This window comes from Agelaius phoeniceus, chromosome 36, assembly GCF_051311805.1.
Source record: "Agelaius phoeniceus isolate bAgePho1 chromosome 36, bAgePho1.hap1, whole genome shotgun sequence".
In the NCBI taxonomy this organism is placed as follows: Eukaryota; Metazoa; Chordata; class Aves; order Passeriformes; family Icteridae; genus Agelaius; species Agelaius phoeniceus.
Window position 1 is genome coordinate 1,503,867 of NC_135300.1, and position 22,661 is coordinate 1,526,527.

At 45.4% G+C, this 22,661-nt stretch overlaps 1 protein-coding gene across 1 annotated transcript in view; it reads left to right on the forward strand.

The window, feature by feature from the left end:
• The window catches only part of LOC143696492 (tyrosine-protein kinase receptor UFO-like), a 35,454-nt gene that overhangs the window by 1,746 nt on the left and 11,047 nt on the right, over positions 1-22,661 (forward strand). The window contains exons 2-4 of the mRNA XM_077192889.1: positions 12,147-12,304; positions 16,254-16,297; positions 19,150-19,253. Of these exons, the coding sequence (XP_077049004.1) occupies positions 12,147-12,304; positions 16,254-16,297; positions 19,150-19,253 (306 nt within the window). The remainder of the gene's footprint in view (positions 1-12,146; positions 12,305-16,253; positions 16,298-19,149; positions 19,254-22,661) is intronic.

Below are 22,661 nucleotides of genomic sequence, written 5' to 3' on the forward strand. Positions count from 1 at the left end.
TGGGGTTTCCCAATTTTGGGGTGTCCCGGTTTTGGGGTGTCCCGTTTTTGGGGTTTCCTGGTTTTGGGGTATCCCGGTTTTGGGGTATCCCGGTTTTGGGCAGGTCTTTGTTTTGGGGTGTCCTGGTTTGGGAGGTCCCGGTTTTGGGGTGTCCCGGGACAGAATGATCCCGGTTTTGGGGTATCCCGATTTTTGGCAGGTCTCGGTTTTGGGGTGTCCCGGTTTTGGGTTATCCCGGTTTTGGGGTTTCCTGGTTTTGAGCGGGTCTCGATTTTGGGGTGTCCTGGGACAGGAGGGTCTCGGTTTTAGGGTGTCCCGATTTTGGGGTGTCCTGGTTTTGGGTTATCCCGGTTTTGGGGATCCCGATTTTGGGCGGATCCCGGTTCTGGGCGGGTCTCGGTTTTGGGGTGTCCCGGTTTTGGGGCTTCCTGGTTTTGGGCGGGTCTCGGTTTTGGGATGTCCCGATTTTGAGAGGTCCAAGTTTTGGGGTGTCCCGGTTTTGAGCGGGTCCCAGTTTTGGGGTGTCCCGGGACAGGAGTGTCCAGATTTTGGGCGGATCCCGATTTTGGGGAGGATCCCAGTTTTGGGCGGGTCTCGGTTTTGGGGTGTCCTGGGACAGGAGGGTCCCGGTTTTGGGGGGTCCCGGTTTTGGGGAGTGTCTCTGTTTTGGGATGTCCTGGTTTTAGGGGTGTCTCGGTTTTGGGTTGTCCTGGTTTTGGGGGTGTCCCGGTTTTTGGCGGGTCTTTGTTTTGGGGTGTCCCGGTTTTGGGGATCCCGATTTTGGAGGTCTCGGTTTTGGGGTGTCCCGGGACAGGGACAGGGTCTCGTGTTTGGGTTATCCCGGTTTTGGGATGTCCTGGTTTTGGGGGTATCCCGGTTTTTGGCGGATCTTTGTTTTGGGCTGTCCCGGTTTGGGGGTGTCCCGGTTTTTGGCGGGTCCCGGTTTTGGGGTGTCCTGGGACAGGAGGGTCCGGATTTTGGGGCATCCCGATTTTGGGGTGTCCCGGTTTTGGGGTATCCCAATTTTGGGGTATCCCGGTTTTGGGGGTGTCTCGATTTTGGGGTGTCCCGGTTTTGGGGTGTCCCGGGACAGAATGATCCCGATTTTGGGGTATCCCCGTTTTGGGGTTTCCTGGTTTTTGGCGGGTCCCGATTTTGGGTTATCCCGGTTTTGGGGTTTCTTAGTTTTGGGCGGGTCTTGATTTTGGGGTGTCCCAATTTTGGAATGTCCCAATTTTGGGATGTCCTGGTTTGGGGTTTCCTGGTTTTTGGCGGGTCCCGGTTTTGGGGTGTCCCGGTTTTGGGGATGTCCCGGTTTTGGGGTATCCCAGAACAAGAGGATCCCGATTTTGGGGCTTTTGTGGATTTTGGGGTGTCCCAATTTTGGGGATCCCAAATTTGGGGGGGGTCTCAGGGTCAGGGGGATCCCGATTTTGGGGAGTCCCAATTTTGCGGTTTTTGGGAAATTTTGGGGGTCCCGATTTTGGGGTTTTTGGGGATCCCAAATTTGGAGATTCCCGATTTTGGGGAGTCCCGATTTTGGGGGTTCCCAATTTTTTGGGAGGATCCCAAATTTAGGGAATTCCATTTTTGGAGTCTCCCAAATTTTGGGCTCTCCCGATTTTGGGGCTCCCAAATTTTGGGGGTTCCCAATTTTAGGGGTTTCCCAAATTTTGAGATTCCCAATTTTAGGGGGATCCCAATTTGGAGTCTCCCAAATTTTGGGGTGATCCCAAATTTTGGGGTCTCCCAAATTTTCGGGTTCCCCAATTTTGGGGGATTCCAATTTTTGGGGTTCCCAAATTTTGGGGTTTCCCAGTTTTAGGGGGATCCAAATTTTGGGGGATCCCAATTTTGGGGGTTCCCAAATTTTGGGGTCTCCTGATTTTCGGATCTCCCAATTTTAGGGTTCCCCAAATTTAAGAATCCCCAATTTTGGGGGTTTCCCAAATTTTGGGGTTCCCCAATTTTGGGGGTTTCCCAAATTTTGGGGTTCCCCAATTTTTAGGTATCCCAAATTTTGGGGTTTCTTTATTTTGGGCTTCCCCAATTTTAAAGGATCCAAATTTTGGGAAATCCCAAATTTTGGGGTTCCCCAAATTTTGATATTCCAAATTTTGGGATCTCTTCAATTTGGGCTTCCCCAATTTTTGGGGTGTCCGAATTTTGGGGTTTTCTGATTTTGGGCTTTCCCAGATTTTGAGATTCCAAATTTTTGGGGCCATCCCAAATTTTGGGGTTCCCTAAATCTGGGGTTCCCCAATTTTGGGGCGTCCAAATTTTAGGAAATCCAAATTTTGGGGTCTCCCAAATGTTGAGATTCCCAAATTTGGGGGATCCCCAATTTTGGGGGTTTCCCAAATTTTGGGGTTCCCCAATTTTTTTAGGATTTTTCCCGGGTTTTTTTTGGGTGGGGCCCAAAATTGGGGGCGGGGCCCCCCCGGGGGGATGGGCGGGGTCCCCTCCCCTCCCCCACCCCGCAGCTGCGGCCCCTCCCCCACCCAAATTCGGCTTTTTTGGGAATTTCCCGAAATTCCCGAAATTCCGGAGCCTCCCCGGGGACCGGGAGGGAGCGCGGGAAACCGGAAACGCCGAATTTGGGCATTTTTGGGCGATTTTGGGGCATTTTTGGGGGATTTTGGGGCATTTTGGGGGGATTTTTGGGTCATTTTTGGGTCATTTTCGGGTGGATTTTTGGGGTGATTTTGGGGCGATTTTATGGTGATTTTTGGGGGGATTTTGGGTGATTTGAGGCCAGTTTTTGGGGTGATTTTGGGTCATTTTTGGGTGATTTTAGGGCGATTTTATGGTGATTTTTGGGTGGTTTTATGGTGATTTTCGGGTCGATTTTGGGGTCATTTTAGGGCGATTTTTGGGGTTGATTTTGGGGGATTTTGGGGTCATTTTAACGTGATTTTGGGGTCATTTTTGGGCGATTTTTGGGTCATTTTTGGGTGATTTTATGGTGATTTTTGGGGCAATTTTGGGGTCATTTTTGGGGCAATTTTGGGGTCATTTTTGGGTCATTTTAGGCTGATTTTAGGGCGATTTTGGGGTAATTTTCGGGTGATTTTATGGTGATTTTCGGGTCGATTTTGGGGTCATTTTTGGGCGACTTTAAGGTGATTTTATGGTGATTTTTGGGATGATTTTGGGGTCAATTTTGGAGTTATTTTAGGGTGATTTTGGGGCCATTTTATGGTGATTTTTGGGGTGATTTTGGGGTCATTTTAGGGCGATTTTTGGGTCATTTTTGGGTGATTTTATGGTGATTTTTGGGGTGATTTTATGGTGATTTTTGGGGTTATTTTGGGGTAATTTTCGGGTGATTTTATGGTGATTTTTGGGTCGATTTTGGGGTGATTTTAGGGCGATTTTTGGGGTGATTTTGGGGTGATTTTTGGGTGATTTCTGGGGTCATTTTAGGGTAATTTTTGGGGTCATTTTGGGGTGATTTTATGGTGATTTTTGGGGTGATTTTGGGATGATTTTAGGCTGATTTTGGGGTCATTTTTGGACGATTTTAGGCTGATTTTCGGGTCGATTTTGGGGTGATTTTTAGGTGATTTTATGGTGATTTTTCAGGTGATTTTGGGGTCATTTTAGGGTGATTTTAAGGTGATTTTTGGGTCGATTTTGGGGTCAATTTTGGGTGATTTTATGGTGATTTTTGGGTCGATTTTGGGGTCATTTTTGGGTGATTTTTGGAGTCATTTTGGGGTGATTTTAGGGCGATTTTTGGTTGATTTTGTGGTGATTTTTGGGGTCGTTTTTGGGTAATTTTTGAGGGATTTTCGGGTGGATTTTTGGGGTGATTTTGGGGCGATTTTATGGTGATTTTTTGGGGGGATTTTGGGTGATTTTAGGCCAGTTTTTGGGGTGATTTTGGGTCATTTTTGGGTGAGTTTAGGGCGATTTTTGGGTGATTTTAGGGCGATTTTATGGTGATTTTTGGGGTGATTTTTGGGTGATTTTAGGGCGATTTTGGGGCGATTTGGGGGTGATTTTATGGTGATTTTTGGGTCATTTTGGGTGATTTTATGGTGATTTTTGGGGTGATTTTATGGTGATTTTTGGGGTGATTTTGGGGTCATTTTAGGGCGATTTTTGGGGTGATTTTGGGGTCATTTTTGTGTGATTTTATGGTGATTTCTGGGGTCATTTTAGGGCAATTTTTGGGGTCATTTTGGGGTGATTTTATGGTGATTTTTGGGGTGATTTTCGGGTGGATTTTTGGGGGATTTTCGGGTGGATTTTTGGGGTGATTTTGGGGCGATTTTATGGTGATTTTTGGGGGGATTTTGGGTGATTTTAGGCCAGTTTTTGGGGTGATTTTGGGTGATTTTTGGGTGAGTTTAGGGCGATTTTTGGGTGATTTTAGGGCGATTTTATGGTGATTTTTGGGGGGGATTTTGGGGTCCTTTTTGGGTCTTTTTTAGGCGATTTTTGGGTGATTTTATGGTGATTTTTGGGCCATTTTTGGGGTGATTTTAGGGTTATTTTTGGGTGATTTTGAGGTCATTTTCGGGTGATTTTTGGGTCATTTTAGGGCGATTTTGGGGTGATTTTTGGGTGGTTTTATGGTGATTTTTGGGGAGATTTTGGGGTCATTTTTGGGCGATTTTATGGTGATTTTTGGGGTGATTTTGGGGTTATTTTAGGGCTATTTTTGGGTCATTTTTGGGTTGATTTTGGGGTCATTTTAGGGCGATTTTGTGGTAATTCTCAGGTGAATTAATGGTGATTTTTGGGGTCATTTTTGGGTCATTTTGGGGCGATTTTGGGGTCAATTTTGGGTGATTTCTGGGGTCATTTTGGGTCGATTTTGGGGTCATTTCGGGTGATTTTATGGTGATTTTTGGGGTCATTTTTGGGTGATTTTATGGTGATTTTTGGGTCGATTTTGGTGTCATTTTAGGGCGATTTTTGGGGTCATTTTTGAGCGATTTTAGGGTGATTTTTGGGGTGATCTTGGGGTCATTTTAGGGCGATTTTGGGGTGATTTTTGGGCAATTTTATGGTGATTTTTGGGGCGATTTCGGGGTCATTTTTGGGTGATTTTGTGGTGATTTTCGGGGCGATTTTGGGGTCATTTTGGGGCGATTTTTGGGGTGATTTTGGGGTAATTTTTGGGTGATTTTATGGTGATTTTCGGGTCGATTTTGGGGTCATTTTTGGGTGATTTTTGGGTGATTTTTGGGGTCATTTTGGGGTGATTTTGGGGTCATTTTTGGGTGATTTTTGGGTCATTTTGGGTGATTTTATGGTGATTTTTGGGGTGATTTTATGGTGATTTTTGGGTCATTTTGGATGATTTTATGGTGATTTTTGGGCCATTTTTGGGGTGATTTTGGGGTCATTTTAGGCTGATTTTTGGGTGATTTTGAGGTCATTTTCGGGTGATTTTTGGGTCATTTTAGGGCGATTTTGGGGTGATTTTTGGGCGGTTTTATGGTGATTTTTGGGGAGATTTTGGGGTCATTTTTGGGCGATTTTATGGTGATTTTTGGGGTGATTTTGGGGTCATTTTAGGGCTATTTTTGTGTCATTTTTGGGGTGATTTTGGGGTCATTTTTGGGGTGATTTTGGGGTAACTCGGGTGAATTAATGGTGATTTTTGGGGTCATTTTTGGGTCATTTTGGGGCGATTTTGGGGTCAATTTTGGGTGATTTTATGGTGATTTTTGGGGTAATTTTGGGTTGATTTTGGGGTAATTTTCGGGTGATTTTCGGGTCGATTTTGGGGTCATTTTTGGGCGATTTTTGGGGTCATTTTTGGGTGATTTTATGGTGATTTTTGGGGTCATTTTGGGGTAATTTTCGGGTCGATTTTGGGGTCATTTTTGGGCGATTTTTGGGCGATTTTATGGTGATTTTTGGGGTGATTTTATGGTGATTTTTGGGGCAATTTTTGGGTCATTTTTGGGTGATTTTATGGTGATTTTTGGGGGGATTTTGGGGTAATTTCAGGGCGATTTTGGGGTCATTTTTGGGTGATTTTATGGTGATTTTTGGGGTCATTTTGGGGTCATTTTTGGGTGATTTTAGGGTGATTTTGAGGTATTTTTTGGGCAATTTTTGGGGTCATTTGCGGGTGATTTTATGGTGATTTGGGGAGATTTTGGGGTCATTTTTGTGTGATTTTATGGTGATTTTTGGGGTCATTTTTGGGTGATTTTAGGGTGATTTTTGGGGCGATTTTGGGGTCATTTTTGGGTCATTTTAGGCTGATTTTAGGGCGATTTTGGGGTAATTTTCGGGTGATTTTATGGTGATTTTCGGGTCGATTTTGGGGTCATTTTTGGGCGACTTTAAGGTGATTTTATGGTGATTTTTGGGGTGATTTTGGGGTCAATTTTGGAGTCATTTTAGGGTGATTTTGGGGTGATTTTATGGTGATTTTTCGGGTGATTTTGGGGTGATTTTTCGGTCATTTTCGGGCGATTTTATGGTGATTTTTGAGGTGATTTTGGGGTCATTTTGGGGCGATTTTTGGGCCATTTTTGGGGTGATTTTGGGGTCCTTTTAGGGTGATTTTTGGGTGATTTTGAGGTCATTTTGGGGTGATTTTGGGGTCATTTTAGGGCTATTTTTGGGTCATTTTTGGGGTGATTTTGGGGTCATTTTAGGGCGATTTTGGGGTAATTCTTGGGTGAATTAATGGTGATTTTTGGGGTCATTTTTGGGTCATTTTGCGGCGATTTTGGGGTGATTTTTGGGTGATTTTATGATGATTTTTGGCGTCATTCTGGGGTAATTTTTGGGTGATTTTTGGGTCATTTTGGGGGGATTTTATGGTGATTTTGGGGGGATTTTCGGGTCATTTTGGGGCGATTTTATGGCGATTTTCGGGTCGAGTTTGGGTCATTTTGGGATGATTTTAGGGCGATTTTTGGTTTATTTTATGGTGATTTTTATGGTGATTTTTGGGTCATTTTTGGGTGATTTTAGGCTGATTTTCAGGTCGATTTTGGGGTCATTTTGGGGGGTTTTATGGTGATTTTTGGAGGGATTTTGTGGTGATTTTAGGGCGATTTTGGGGTCATTTTTGGGTGATTTTATGGTGATTTTCGGGGCAATTTCGGGGTCATTTTTGGGCGATTTTTGGGGTGATTTTGGGGTAATTTTTGGGTGATTTTATGGTGATTTTAGGGCGATTTTGGGGTCCTTTTTGGGTCATTTTTTGGTGATTTTTGGGTCATTTTAGGGCGATTTTTGGGGTGATTTTGGGGTCATTTTTGGGCGATTTTGGGGTCATTTTTCAGTGATTTTATGGTGATTTTTGGGGTCATTTTGGGGTGATTTTATGGTGATTTTTGGAGGGATTTTATGGTGATTTTTGGGGAGATTTTTGGGTCATTTTTGGGTGATTTTAGGCTGATTTTGGGGTAATTTTTGGGTGATTTTATGGTGATTTTGGGGTCATTTTTGATTGATTTTATGGTGATTTTTGGGGTGGTTTTGGAGTCATTTTGGGTCGATTTTGGGGTCATTTTTGGGCGATTATGGGGTAATTTTAGGGCAATTTAATGGTGATTTTTGGGGTGATTTTGGGTCATTTTTGGCCGATTTTAGGGCAATTTTTGGGGCAATTTTGGGGTCATTTTTGAGCAATTTTTGGGGTCATTTTGGGGCGATTTTGGGCGATTTTTGGGGTCATTTTGGGGCGATTTTATGGTGATTTTTGGGGCGATTTGGGGGTCATTTTTGGGTGATTTTAGGGCGATTTTTGGGGTGTTTTTGGGGTGATTTTTGAGTGATTTTAGGCTGATTTTCGGGTCGATTTTGCGGTGATTTTATGGTGATTTTTGGGGTCATTTTTGGGTGATTTTGCGGTCATTTTAGGGCGATTTTGGGGTAATTTTTGCGTGATTTTATGGTCATTTTCAGGTGATTTTATGGTGATTTTCGGGTCGATTTTGGGGTCATTTTGTGGCGATTTTATGGTGATTTTATGGTGATTTTTGGGGTGATTTTGGGGTCATTTTTGGGTCATTTTTGGGTGATTTTATGGTGATTCTTGGGCAATTTTGGGGTCATTTTTGGGTGATTTTATGGTGATTTTTGGGGTGATTTTGGGGTCATTTTAGGGCGATTTTGGGGTCATTTTAGGGCGATTTTTGGGTCATTTTTTGGGTGATTTTGGGGTCATTTTTGGGTGGTTTTATGGTGATTTTTGGGGGGATTTTCCTGGATTTCAGGGTGGTTTTTTTCCCCATTTTTTCCCCATATTTTCCCCATCTTCCTCCATTTTTTCCCCATTTTCTCCAATTTTTTTCCCCGTTTTTTTTGGAATTTCGGTATTTTTTTCCAGAATTCCCATTTTTCCCCCATTTCTCACCCATTTTTCACCCATTTTCCCCCAATTCCAGGTGTGACATTCCGGGGTAGTTTTTGCCCATTTTTTCCCCATTTTCCCCCCATTTTCTCCAATTTTTTCCTGTTTTTTTGGAATTTTGGTAATTTTTTTTGGAATTCCCATTTTTTACCCATTTTCCCCCATTCCAGGTGTGACATTCCAGGGTGGTTTTTGCCCATTTTCCCCCCATTTTTCCCCCATTTTCCCCCCATTTTTCCCCCATTTTCCCCCCATTTTCCCCATTTTTCCCCCATTTTTCCCCCAATTCCAGGTGTGACATTCTGGGGTGGTTTTTTCCCATTTTTCCCCCATTTTTTCCCCCATTTTTCCCCATTTCCCCCCATTCCAGGTGTGACATTCCGGGGTGGTTTTTGCCCATTTTTCCCCATATTTTCCCCATTTTTTCCCCATTTTTCCCCCATTTTCTCCAATTTTTTCCCCGTTTTTTTTGGAATTTCGCTATTTTGTTCCAGAATTCCCATTTTTCCCCATTTTTCCCCCATTTTTCCCCATTTTCCCCCATTTTCCCCCCATTCCAGGTGTGACATTCCGGGGTAGTTTTTTATCAATTTTTGCCCATTTTTTGCCTATTTTTCCCCCATTTTCACCCATTTTCCCCCCATTCCAGGTGTGACATTCCGGGGTGGTTTTTGCCCATTTTTCCCCATATTTTCCCCATTTTTCCCCCATTTTCTCCAATTTTTTCCCCGTTTTTTTTGGAATTTCGGTATTTTTTTCCAGAATTCCCACTTTTCCCCCATTTTCACCCATTTTTCACCTATTTTTCACCCATTTTCCCCCCATTTTTTCCTCATTTCCCCCCATTCCAGGTGTGACATTCCGGGGTGGTTTTCACCCATTTTTCCCCCATTTTTCCCCATTTTCTCCCCATTTCCTGTCCCCATCCCAGGTGTGACATTCCTGGATTTCAGAGTGGTTTTTTCCCCATTTTCCCCCATTTTTCACCCATTTTCCCCCAATTCCAGGTGTGACATTCCGGGGTGGTTTTTGCCCATTTTTTCCCCATTTTTTCCCCATTTTTCCCCATTTTCTCCAATTTTTTCCCCGGTTTTTTTTTTTTGGAATTTCACTATTTTTTTTCCAGAATTCCCATTTTTCCCCATTTTCCCCCAATTCCAGGTGTGACATTCCAGGGTGGTTTTTGCCCATTTTCCCCCCATTTTTCCCCCATTTTCCCCCCATTTTTCCCCCATTTTCCCCCCATTTTTCCCCCATTTTCCCCCCATTTTCCCCCCATTCCAGGTGTATCATTCCGGGGTGGTTTTCCCCCATTTTTCCCCCATTTTTCCCCATTTCCCCCCATTCCAGGTGTGACATTCCGGGGTGGTTTTTGCCCATTTTTCCCCATATTTTCCCCATTTTTTCCCCCATTTTTCCCCCATTTTCTCCAATTTTTTCCCCGTTTTTTTTGGAATTTCGCTATTTTGTTCCAGAATTCCCATTTTTCCCCATTTTTCCCCCATTTTTCCCCCATTTTTCCCCATTTTCCCCCCAATTCCAGGTGTGACATTCCAGGGTGGTTTTTTCCCATTTTCCCCCCATTTTTCCCCCATTTTTCCCCATTTTCCCCCATTCCAGGTGTGTCATTCCGGGGTGGTTTTTGCCCATTTTTCACCATATTTCCCCCATTTTCTCCAATTTTTCCCCATTTTTTTTGGAATTTTGGTAATTTTTTTTGGAATTCCCATTTTTTACCCATTTTTCCCCCATTCCAGGTGTGACATTCCTGGATTTAAGGCCGGTTTTTCCCCATTTTTTTCCCATTTTCCCCCATTTTTCCCCATTTTCTCCAATTTTTCCCCCGTTTTTTTTGGAATTTCGGTATTTTTTTTCCGAATTCCCATTTTCCCCCATTTTCCCCCATTTCCCCCATTTCTCACCCCTTTCCCCCCAATTCCAGGTGTGACATTCCAGGGTGGTTTTTTTACCCATTTTTTCCCCACTTTCCCCCATTTTTTCCCCATTTTCTCCAATTTTTTCCCCGTTTTTTTTGGAATTTCGGTATTTTTTTTCCAGAATTCCCATTTTTCCCCCATTTTTCCCCCATTTTTCCCCCATATTTCCCCATTTTTCCCCCATTTTCCCCCCATTCCCAGGTGTGACATTCCGGGGTGGTTTTCACCCATTTTTCCTCCATTTTTTCCCCATTTTCTCCCCATTTCCTGTCCCCATCCCAGGTGTGACATTCCTGGATTTCAGGGCGGTTTTTCCCCATTTTTTCCCCATTTTTTCCCCATTTTCCCCCATTTTTCCCCAATTTTTCCCCATTTTCCCCCATTTTCCCCCCATTCGAGGTGTGACATTCCGGGGTAGTTTTTTATCAATTTTTGCCCATTTTTTGCCTATTTTTCCCCCATTTTCACCCATTTTCCCCCCATTCCAGGTGTGACATTCCGGGGTGGTTTTCCCCCATTTTTCCCCATATTTTCCCCATTTTTTCCCCCATTTTTCCCCCATTTTCTCCAATTTTTTCCCCATTTTTTTTGGAATTTCGCTATTTTGTTCCAGAATTCCCATTTTTCCCCATTTTTCCCCCATTTTTCCCCCATATTTCCCCATTTTTCCCCCATTTTTTCCCATTTTCTCCAATTTTTTCCCCATTTTCTCCAATTTCTTCCCCGTTTTTTTTTGGAATTTCGGTATTTTTTTTCAGAATTCCCATTTTCCCCCATTTTTCCCCCATTTTTCCCCATTTCCCCCCAATTCCAGGTGTGACATTCCGGGGTAGTTTTTGCCCATTTTTTCCCCATTTTCCCCCCATTTTTCACCCATTTTCCCCCATTTTTCCCCCATTCCAGGTGTGACATTCCGGGGTGGTTTTTTCACATTTTTTTACCCATTTTTCCCCATTTTTTCCCCATTTTTTCCCATTTTCTCCAATTTTTTCCCCATTTTCTCCAATTTTTTCCCCGTTTTTTTTTGGAATTTCGGTATTTTTTTTCCGAATTCCCATTTTCCCCCATTTTCCCCCATTTCCCCCATTTCTCACCCATTTCCCCCCATTCCAGGTGTATCATTCCGGGGTGGTTTTTGCCCAATTTTTCCCCATTTTCCCCCCATTTTCTCCAATTTTTTCCCGTTTTTTTGGAATTTTGGTAATTTTTTTTGGAATTCCCATTTTTTACCCATTTTCCCCCATTCCAGGTGTGACATTCCAGGGTGGTTTTTGCCCATTTTCTCCCATTTTTTCCCCATTTTTTTCCCCATCTTCCTCCATTTTTCCCCATTTTCTCCAATTTTTCCCCCGTCTTTTTTTTGAATTTCGGTATTTTTTTCCAGAATTCCCATTTTTCCCCCATTTTTCACCCATATTTTCACCCATTTTCCCCCCATTCCAGGTGTGACATTCCAGGGTGGTTTTTTCACATTTTTTTACCCATTTTTTGACCATTTTCTCCCCATTTCCCCTCCCCATTCCAGGTGTGACATTCCGGGGTGGTTTTCCCCCATATTTTCCCCATTTTCCCCCCATTTTTCACCATTTTTCCCCCATTTTCCCCCCATTCCAGGTGTGACATTCTGGGGTGGTTTTTTCCCATTTTTCCCCCATTTTTCCCCATTTCCCCCCATTCCAGGTGTATCATTCCGGGGTGGTTTTTTCACATTTTTTTACCCATTTTTCCCCATTTTTTCCCCATTTTTTCCCATTTTCCCCCATTTTCCCCCATTTTCTCCAATTTTTCCCCCGTTTTTTTTGGAATTTCGCTATTTTTTTCTCAGAATTCCCATTTTTCACCAATTTCCCCCCATTTCCCCCCATTCCCAGGCCTCTCCTTCCTGCTCCACCCCTCGGACGCGCGCGCGGCCCCGGGGGGGGAGGTGCGGCTGCGCTGCCGCGCGCGGGGGGCGGGGCCGGGGCCGCCCCCGGAGCTGGGCTGGGAACGCGACGGGCGCGACAGCGACGGCGACAGCGACATGGCCCAGGTGGCGCTGCCACAGGGGGGGTGGCTCGTCACCTCCCAGCTCAGGTGAGACTTTAATGTCACCTTTATGTGTCACCTGTGTCACCCGTCTGTGTCATTATTGTCACCTGTGTCACCTGTGAGCCGTTATTGTCACCCCTGTGTGTTTGGGGACAGCGCCATGGCCCAGGTGGCGCTGCCGCAAGGGGGGTGGCTCGTCACCTCCCAGCTCAGGTGAGACGCTATTGTCACCTGTGTGTGTCACCTGTGTCACCTGTGAGTGTCATTGATGTCACCTGTGTCACCCCTGTGTGCTTGGGGACAGCGCCATGGCCCAGGTGGCGCTGCCGCAAGGGGGGTGGCTCCGCACCTCCCAGCTCAGGTGAGACACCTGTGTCACCTGTGAGTGTCACCTGTGTCACCTGTGTCACCTGTGTGAGCTGTGTCACCTGTGTGTGTCATTGATGTCACCTGTGTCACCCCTGTGTGTTTGGGGACAGCGACATGGCCCAGGTGGCGCTGCCGCAAGGGGGGTGGCTCGTCACCTCCCAGCTCAGGTGAGACACCTGTGTCACCTGTGAGTGTCACCTGTGTCACCTGTGTCACCTGTGTCACCTGTGAGTGTCATTATTGTCACCTGTGAATCGTTATTGTCACACCTGTGTCACCTGTGTTCTATTGATGTCACCTGTGTGAGCTGTGTGTGGTTATTGTCACACCTGTGTCACCTGTGAGCCGTTATTGTCACCCCTGTGTGTTTGGGGACAGCGCCATGGCCCAGGTGGCGCTGCTGCAAGGGGGGTGGCTCCGCACCTGCCAGCTCAGGTGAGGCTTTAATGTCACCTTTATGTGTCACCTGTGTCACCTGTGTCACCTGTGTGTGGTTATTGTCACACCTGTGTCACCTGTGTCACCCCTGTGTGTTTGGGGACAGCGCCATGGCCCAGGTGGCGCTGCCGCAAGGGGGGTGGCTCGTCACCTCCCAGCTCAGGTGAGACACCTGTGTCACCTTTATGTGTCACCTGTGTCATTATTGTCACCTATGTGTGGTTATTGTCACACCTGTGTCACCCCTGTGTGTTTGGGGACAGCGACATGGCCCAGGTGGCGCTGCCGCAAGGGGGGTGGCTCCGCACCTCCCAGCTCAGGTGAGGCGTTAATGTCACCTTTATGTGTCACCTGTGTCACCCGTCTGTGTCATTATTGTCACCTGTGGATCGTTATTGTCACCTTTATGTGTCACCTGTGTCACCTCTGAGTTGTTATTGTCACACCTGTGTCACCTGTGGATCGTTATTGTCACACCTGTGTCACCTGTGAGCCATTAATGTCACCTTTATGTGTCACCTGTGTCACCTGTGTCACCTGTGTATGGTTATTGTCACACCTGTGTCACCTGTGAGCCGTTAATGTCACCTCTATGTGTCACCTGTGTCACCTATGAGTCGTTATTGTCACCCCTGTGCCACCTGTGAGTGTCATTATTGTCACCTGTGTGTGGTTATTGTCACACCTGTGCCACCTGTCTGTGTCATTGATGTCACCTGTGTCACCTGTGAGTGGTCATTGTCACACCTGTGTCACCTGTGAGTGTCATTGATGTCACCTGTGTGAGCTGTGAGTGGTCATTGTCACACCTGTGTCACCTGTGTCACCTGTGTGTGTGCCATTATTGTCACCTGTGGATCGTCATTGTCACCTGTGTCACCTGTGTCACCTGTGTGAGCTGTGAGTGGTCATTGTCACACCTGTGTCACCTGTGTGTGGTTATTGTCACCTGTGTGTGGTTATTGTCACCTCTGTGTCACCTGTGTCACCTCTGAGTTGTTATTGTCACACCTGTGTCACCTGTGAGCCGTTAATGTCACCTTTATGTGTCACCTGTGTCACCTGTGATTGTCATTGATGTCACCCCTGTGTCACCTGTGTCACCTGTGTCACCTGTGTGTGGTCATTGTCACCCCTGTGTCACCCCTGTGTGTTTGGGGACAGCGACATGGCCCAGGTGGCGCTGCCGCAAGGCGGGTGGCTCGTCACCTCCCAGCTCAGGTGAGACACCTGTGTCACCTGTGAGTGTCATTATTGTCACCTGTGTCACCTGTGTCACCTGTGTCACCCCTGTGTGTTTGGGGACAGCGCCATGGCCCAGGTGGCGCTGCCGCAAGGGGGGTGGCTCGTCACCTCCCAGCTCAGGTGAGACTTTAATGTCACCTTTATGTGTCACCTGTGTCACCTGTGTGAGCTGTGAGTCGTTATTGTCACACCTGTGTCACCCCTGTGTGTTTGGGGACAGCGCCATGGCCCAGGTGGCGCTGCCGCAGGGCGGGTGGCTCCGCACCTCCCAGCTCAGGTGAGACACCTGTGTCACCTGTGTGAGCTGTGTCACCTGTGTCACCTGTGAGTGTCACCTGTGTCACCTGTGTGAGCCATTGATGTCACCTGTGTGAGCTGTGAGTGGTCATTGTGTCACCTGTGTCACCTGTGAGCCGTTATTGTCACACCTGTGTCACCTGTGAGCGTCATTATTGTCACACCTGTGTCACCTGTGTGTGGTCACTGTCACCCCTGTGTGTTTGGGGACAGCGACATGGCCCAGGTGGCGCTGCCGCAAGGGGGGTGGCTCGTCACCTGCCAGCTCAGGTGAGGCACCTGTGTCACCTGTGTCACCTGTGTCACCTGTGTCACCTGTGAGTGTCATTATTGTCACCTGTGTGAGCTGTGAGTGGTCATTGTCACCTGTGTGAGCTGTGAGTGGTCATTGTCACACCTGTGTCACCTGTGAGCCGTTATTGTCACCTGTGTGTGTCACCTGTGTCACCTGTGCATTGTTATTGTCACACCTGTGTCACCTGTGAGTGTCACCTGTGTCACCTGTGTGTGGTTATTGTCACCTGTGTCACCTATGAGTCATTATTGACACACCTGTGTGTGTCCTTAATGTCACCTTTATGTGTCACCTGTGTCACTTGTGTATCATTATTGTCACACCTGTGTGAGCTGTGAGTGTCATTGATGTCACCTGTGTGAGCTGTGAGTGGTCATTGTCACACCTGTGTCACCTGTGAATCGTCATTGTCACTGTTATGTGTCACCTGTGTCACCTCTGAGTTGTTATTGTCACACCTGTGTCACCTGTGTGTGTCATTAATGTCACCTGTGTGTGGTTATTGTCACACCTGTGCCACCCGTCTGTGTCATTGATGTCACCTGTGTCACCTGTGAGTGGTCATTGTCACACCTGTGTCACCTGTGCATTGTTATTGTCACCCCTGTGTCACCTGTGAGTATCACCTGTGTCACCTGTGTCATTGATGTCACCTTTATGTGTCACCTGTGTCACCTGTGAGTGTCATTATTGTCACCTGTGTGAGCTGTGAGTGGTCATTGTCACCTCTGTGTCCCCTGTGTGAGCCATTAATGTCACCTGTGGATCGTTATTGTCACCCCTGTGTCACCTGTGAGTGTCATTATTGTCACCTGTGTGTGGTCATTGTCACCCCTGTGTCACCCCTGTGTGTTTGGGGACAGCGACATGGCCCAGGTGGCGCTGCCGCAGGGAGGGTGGCTCCGCACCTGCCAGCTCAGGTGAGGCGTCATTGTCACCTGTGTGTGTCACCTGTGTCCCCTGTGTCACCTGTGTCACCTGTGTGAGCTGTGAGTGGTTATTGTCACACCTGCGTCACCTGTGTCACCTGTGGATCGTTATTGTCACACCTGTGTCACCTGTGTCACCCCTGTGTGTTTGGGGACAGCGCCATGGCCCAGGTGGCGCTGCCGCAAGGGGGGTGGCTCGTCACCTCCCAGCTCAGGTGAGACTTTAATGTCACCTGTGTGTGTCACCTGTGTCACCTGTGTGAGCTGTGAGTGGTCATTGTCACACCTGTGTCACCTGTGTGAGCTGTGATTCGTTATTGTCACCCCTGTGTCACCTGTGTCACCCCTGTGTGTTTGGGGACAGCGACATGGCCCAGGTGGCGCTGCCGCAGGGCGGGTGGCTCGTCACCTCCCAGCTCAGGTGAGGCGTCATTGTCACCTTTATGTGTCACCTGTGTCACCTGTGTCACCTGTCTGTGTCATTATTGTCACCTGTGTGTGGTTATTGTCACCTGTGTCACCTGTGAGCCATTATTGTCACCCCTGTGTGTTTGGGGACAGCGCCATGGCCCAGGTGGCGCTGCCGCAAGGGGGGTGGCTCGTCACCTCCCAGCTCAGGTGAGGCTTTAATGTCACACCTGTGTCACCTGTGAGTGTCATTATTGTCACCTGTGTGAGCTGTGAGTGGTCATTGTCACACCTGTGTCACCTGTGAGCCGTTATTGTCACCTGTGTGTGTCACCTGTGTCACCTGTGCATTGTTATTGTCACACCTGTGGCACCTGTGTGTGTCCTTAATGTCACCTGTGTCACCTGTGTGTGGTCACTGTCACACCTGTGTCACCTGTGGATCGTTATTGTCACCTTTATGTGTCACCTGTGCATCGTTATTGTCACCCCTGTGTCACCTGTGAGTGTCACCTGTGTCACCTGTGAGCCATTGATGTCACCTGTGTGAGCTGTGAGTGGTCATTGTGTCACCTGTGTCACCTGTGAGCCATTATTGTCACCCCTGTGTCACCTGTGGATTGTTATTGTCACACCTGTGTCACCTGTGTGAGCCGTTATTGTCACCTGCGTGTGGTTATTGTCACCCCTGTGTCACTGACATAAAACAGCGTCCCCATGTCCCCACAATCCCCAAATCCCAAATTCCCAAATCCCCAAAATCCCAAATTCCCAAAATCCCAAATCCCAAAATCCCAAATCCCCAAATCCCAAATCCCCAAATCCCAAATTCCCAAATCCATCCCCATTCCCAAAATTCCAAAGTCCCCAAATCCCAAAGTCCCAAATCCCAAAATCCCCAAATCCCCAAATCCCCAAATCCCAAAATCCCAAAATCCTAAAATCTTAAAATCCCAAATTCCCAAAATCCCCAAATCCCAAAATCCCCAAATCCCAAAGTCCAAATCCCCAAATCCCAAATCCCCAAAAAGCCCCAAAAACCCCAAAAATCCCCAAAATGCCCCAAAAAGCCCCAAATTTCCCCATTTTCCCTCAGGCTGTTCCCGGTGTCGCTGTCGGATTCCATAAAATCCCCATAAAACCCCATAAAAACCCCCCAAAAAACCCCCCAAAAACCCCCAAAAAACCCCCAAAAACCCCATAAAACCCCACAAAAAAAAAACCCCAAAATCCTCATAAAATCCCCAAAAATCCCCAAAAATCCCCAAAAATGCCCAAATTTCCCCAAATTTCCCCATTTTCCCCTCAGGCTGTTCCCGGTGTCGCTGTCGGATTCCATAAAATCCCCCATAAAAACCCCCCAAAAACCCCCAAAAACCCCCCAAAAATCCCAAATTCACCCCCAAAAAATCCCCCAAATCCCCAAAAATCCCCAAAAAGCCCCAAAATGCCCCAAAAAGCCCCAAATTTCCCCCATTTTCCCTCAGGCTGTTCCCGGTGTCGCTGTCGGATTCCATAAAATCCCCCATAAAAACCCCACAAAAACCCCCAAAAAACCCCACAAAAACCCCATAAAACCCCACAAAAAAAGCCCCAAAAACCCCCAAAATCCCCCAAAATCCCCAAAAAGCCCCAAAAATCCCCAAAAATCCCCAAATTTCCCCCATTTTCCCCTCAGGCTGTTCCCGGTGTCGCTGTCGGATTCCATAAAATCCCCCATAAAAACCCCCCAAAAACCCCCATAAAAACCCCACAAAAACCCCACAAAACCCCACCAAAACCCCACAAAAACCCCCTAAAATCCCCAAAAATCCCCAAAAACCCCAAAAATGCCCCAAAAATCCCCAAATTTCCCCAAATTTCCCCCATTTTCCCCTCAGGCTGTTCCCGGTGTCGCTGTCGGATTCCATAAAATCCCCCATAAAATCCCCCACAAAAACCCCCCAAAAACCCCACAAAAACCCCCCAAAAACCCCATAAAACCCCTCAAAAACCCCCAAAAAATCCCAAATTCACCCCCCAAAACCCCCAAAAATCCCCAAAAAACCCCAAAAATCCCAAAAACGCCCAAATTTCCCCATTTTCCCCTCAGGCTGTTCCCGGTGTCGCTGTCGGATTCCATAAAATCCCCCATAAAAACCCCCCCAAAAACCCCCAAAAAACCCCACAAAAACCCCATAAAACCCCACAAAAAAAACCCAAAACCCCCTAAAATCCAAAAAAAACCCCAAAAATGCCCCAAAAATGCCCAAATTTCCCCATTTTCCCCTCAGGCTGTTCCCGGTGTCGCTGTCGGATTCCATAAAATCCCCCATAAAAACCCCCCAAAAACCCCCAAAAAACCCCCAAAAAACCCCCATAAAACCCCCACAAAAAAAAACCCCAAAACCCCATAAAATCCCCAAAAATCCCCCAAAACCCCCAAAAAGCCCAAAAATCCCCAAAAATCCCCAAATTTCCCCTCAGGCTGTTCCCGGTGTCGCTGTCGGATTCCATAAAAATCCCCCATAAAAACCCCCCAAAAACCCCATAAAAAACCCCAAAAAACCCCCAAAAACCCCATAAAACCCCACCAAAAAAACCCCAAAACCCCCTAAAACCCCATAAAATCCCCAAAAAACCCCAAAAATCCCCAAAAATGCCCAAATTTCCCCATTTTCCCTCAGGCTGTTCCCGGTGTCGCTGTCGGATTCCATAAAATCCCCCATAAAAACCCCCCAAAAACCCCCAAAAAACCCCATAAAAACCCCCAAAAACCCCACAAAAACCCCATAAAACCCCACCAAAAAAACCCCAAAACCCCAAAAATCCCCAAAAAGCCCCAAAAATGCCCAAATTTCCCCAAATTTCCCCATTTTCCCTCAGGCTGTTCCCGGTGTCGCTGTCGGATTCCGGCCGCTATCGGTGCTGGGCCCGTGTGGGGGAGGGGCAGCGGCTGCTGTCCCGTGAGGCCACGCTGGAGCTGGCAGGTGAGAGCCGAAAAACCCCAAAAAATCCCAAAAATATCCCCGAAAAAAAACCAAAAATATCCCCCAAAATATGCCCTAAAAATCCCAAAAAATCCCACAAAAAATCCACTAAAAATCCCCTAAAAATCTCACAAAAAATCCCAAGAAAATCCACAAAAATCCCCCCAAAAATCCCACAAAAAATCCCCAAAAATCCCCCAAAAATCCCAAATTCATCCCAAAAATATCCCCAGAATCTGGAAAGAATTCCCCCCAAAAAACCCCACAAAAAATCCGCAAAAATCCCATGAAAAATCCCCCAAAAAATCCCCACAAATCCACAAAAATCCCCTCAAAAATCCCAAATTCATCCCAAAAATATCCCCAGAAATATCCCCTAAAAATCCCCAAAAAATCCACAAAAATCCCACAAAAATCCCCCAAAAACAACCCCAAAAACAACCCCAAAAACCCCAAAAATCCCAAAAATATCCCCAGAAATATCCCCAAAAATCCCACCAAAAAAATCACAAAAAATCCCACCAAAAATCCCCAAAAACAACCCCAAAAATCCCAAATTCACCCCAAAAATATCCCCAGAAATATCCCCAAAAATCCCCCAAAAATTCCCCTAAAATCCCCTAAAAATCCCAAAAACATCCCCAGAATCTGCAGAGAATTCCCCCCAAAATCCCCCGAAAAATCCCACAAAAAAATCCCCAACAAATCCACAAAAATCCCCAAAAACAACCCCAAATCAACCCCAGAAAAACCCAAATTCATCCCAAAAATATCCCCTAAAAATCCCCAAAAATATCCCCAAAAATCCCACAAAAAATCCCCTAAAAATCCCCAAAAAATCCCACAAAAATCCCACAAAAAATCCCACAAACAACCCCAAAAACAACCCCAAAAAACCCCCAAAACAACCCCAAAAATCCCACAAAAATCCCCAAAAATCCCACCAAAAATCCCACCAAAAATCCCAAAAACAACCCCAAAAACAACCCCAAAAATCCCAAAAAATCCCCCAAAATCCCACAAAAAATCCCCAAAAATCCCCCCACAAAAAATCCCCAAAAATCCCACAAAAAATGCCACCAAAAATCCCAAAAACAACCCCAAAAAACCCCAAAAACAACCCCAAAATTCCCCAAAAATATGCCCTAAAAATCCCAAAAAAATCCCCAAAAATCCCACAAAAAATCCCAAGAAAATCCACAAAAATCCCACAAAAAATCCCCTAAAAATCTCCTAAACATCTCACAAAAAATCCCAAAAATATCCCCAGAAATATCCCCCAAAAATCCCCTAAAAATCTCACAAAAAATCCCAAGAAAATCCACAAAAATCCCACAAAAAATCCCCTAAAATCCCACAAAAAAATCCCCAAAAAATCCACAAAAATCCCTCCAAAAATTCCAAAAAAATTCACAAAAATCCCCCAAAACTCCCCCAAATTCGTCCCAAAAATATCCCCAAAAAAAAACCCACCAAAAAACCCCAAAACAACCCCAAAAAAAACCCAAAAGTATCCCCAAAAATATCCACAAAAATATCCCCAAAAATCCCACAAAAAATCCCTAAAAAATCCCACCAAAAATCCCAAAAACAACCCCAAAAAACAACCCCAAAAACACCAAAAACAACCCCAAAAATCCCACAAAAACCCCCAAAAATATCCCCGAAAAATCCACTAAAATCCCACAAAAAATTCCCTAAAAATCCCACCAAAAATCCCAAAAAATCCACAAAAATCCCCCCAAAAATGCCAAAAAAACCCCAAAAACAACCCCAAAAATCCCCAAAAATATCCCTGAAAAATCCACTAAAATCCCACAAAAAATTCCCTAAAAATCCCACCAAAAATCCCAAAAAATCCACAAAAATCCCCCCAAAAAGCCCCAAAAAATCCCCAAAAATATCCCCAAAAAATCCCAAAAAAATCCCAAAAAATCCCCAAAAATCCCACAAGAAATCCCCTAAAAATTTCACAAAAAATCCCCCCAAAAATCCCAAAATATCCCCCAAAAATATCCCCAGAAATATCCCCAAAAATTCCACAAAAATCCCCCCCAAAAATCCCACAAAAATCCCCAAAAAATCCACAAAAAATCCCAAAAAATCCACAAAAATCCCCCCCCCAAAAATCCCAAATTCATCCCAAAAATATCCCCAGAATGTGGAGAGAATTCCCAAATTTTCCTGAATTTTTCCTGAATATTTCCCAATTTCCCCTCAATTTTCCCCAATTTTTTTCCTGAATATTCCCCAAATTTTCCTGAATTTTTCCCCAATTTTCCCTGAATTTTTGCTGAATTTTCCCCAAATTTTCCTGAATTTTTCCCCAATTTTCCCTGAATTTTTTCCCAATTTTCCCCTCAATTTTCCCCTCAATTTTCCCCCAATTTTCGCTGAATTTTTGCTGAATTTTTTCCCAATTTTCCCCCAATTTTCCCTGATTTTTTTTCCCAATTTCCCCCCAATTTTTCCCCATTTTCTCTGAATTTACTCTGAATTTTTCCTGAATTTTTTCCCAATTTTCCCCTAAACTTTCCTGATTTCCCCCCAATTTTCCCTGAATTTTTCCCAAATTTCCCCCAATTTTCCCCCATTTTTTCCCCAATTTTCTCCCCAATTTTTGCCAATTTTTCCCAATTTTCTCTGAATTTCCTCTCAATTTTCCCTGAATTTTTTCCCAATTTTCCCCGAATTTTTTCCCAATTTCCCCTCAATTTTCCCCCAATTTTTCACCCATTTTTTCCCAAACTTTTCTGATTTCCCCCCAATTTTCCCCCCAATTCTCCCTGAATATTCCCCAAATTTTCCCCAATTTTTTCCCAATTTTCCCCTCAATTTTTCCCCAATTTTTCCCCCAATTTTCCCTGAATTTTTTCCGAATTTTCCCCCCAATTTTTCCTGAATTTCCCCCCAATTTTCCCCCATTTTTTTCCCAATTTTCCCCGAATATTTCCCCTCAATTTTCCCCCAATTTCCCCCAAGTTTTTCCTCAATATTTCCCAATTTCCCCCCAATTTTTCCCAATTTTCCCTGAATATTTCCCCCAATTTTTCCCCAAACTTTCCTTTTTTCCCCCCAATTTCCCCCCAAATTTCCCTGAATTTTCCCCCAAATTTCCCTGAATTTTCCCCCAATTTTTCCCAATATTTCCTCAATTTTCCCCAATTTTTTTCCCAAATATTTCAAATTTTCCCTGAATTTCCCCTCAATTTTCCCCCAATTTTCCCCCAATTTTCCCTGAATTTCCCCCCAATTTTCCCCCATTTTTTCCTGAATTTTCCCTGAATTTTCCCCCAATTTTTCCCCATTTTTTCCCCAATTTTTGCTGAATTTTCGCTGAATTTTCCCCCAATTTTCCGTGAATTTTCACTGAATTTTCCCTGAATTTCCCCCCAATTTTTCCCCATT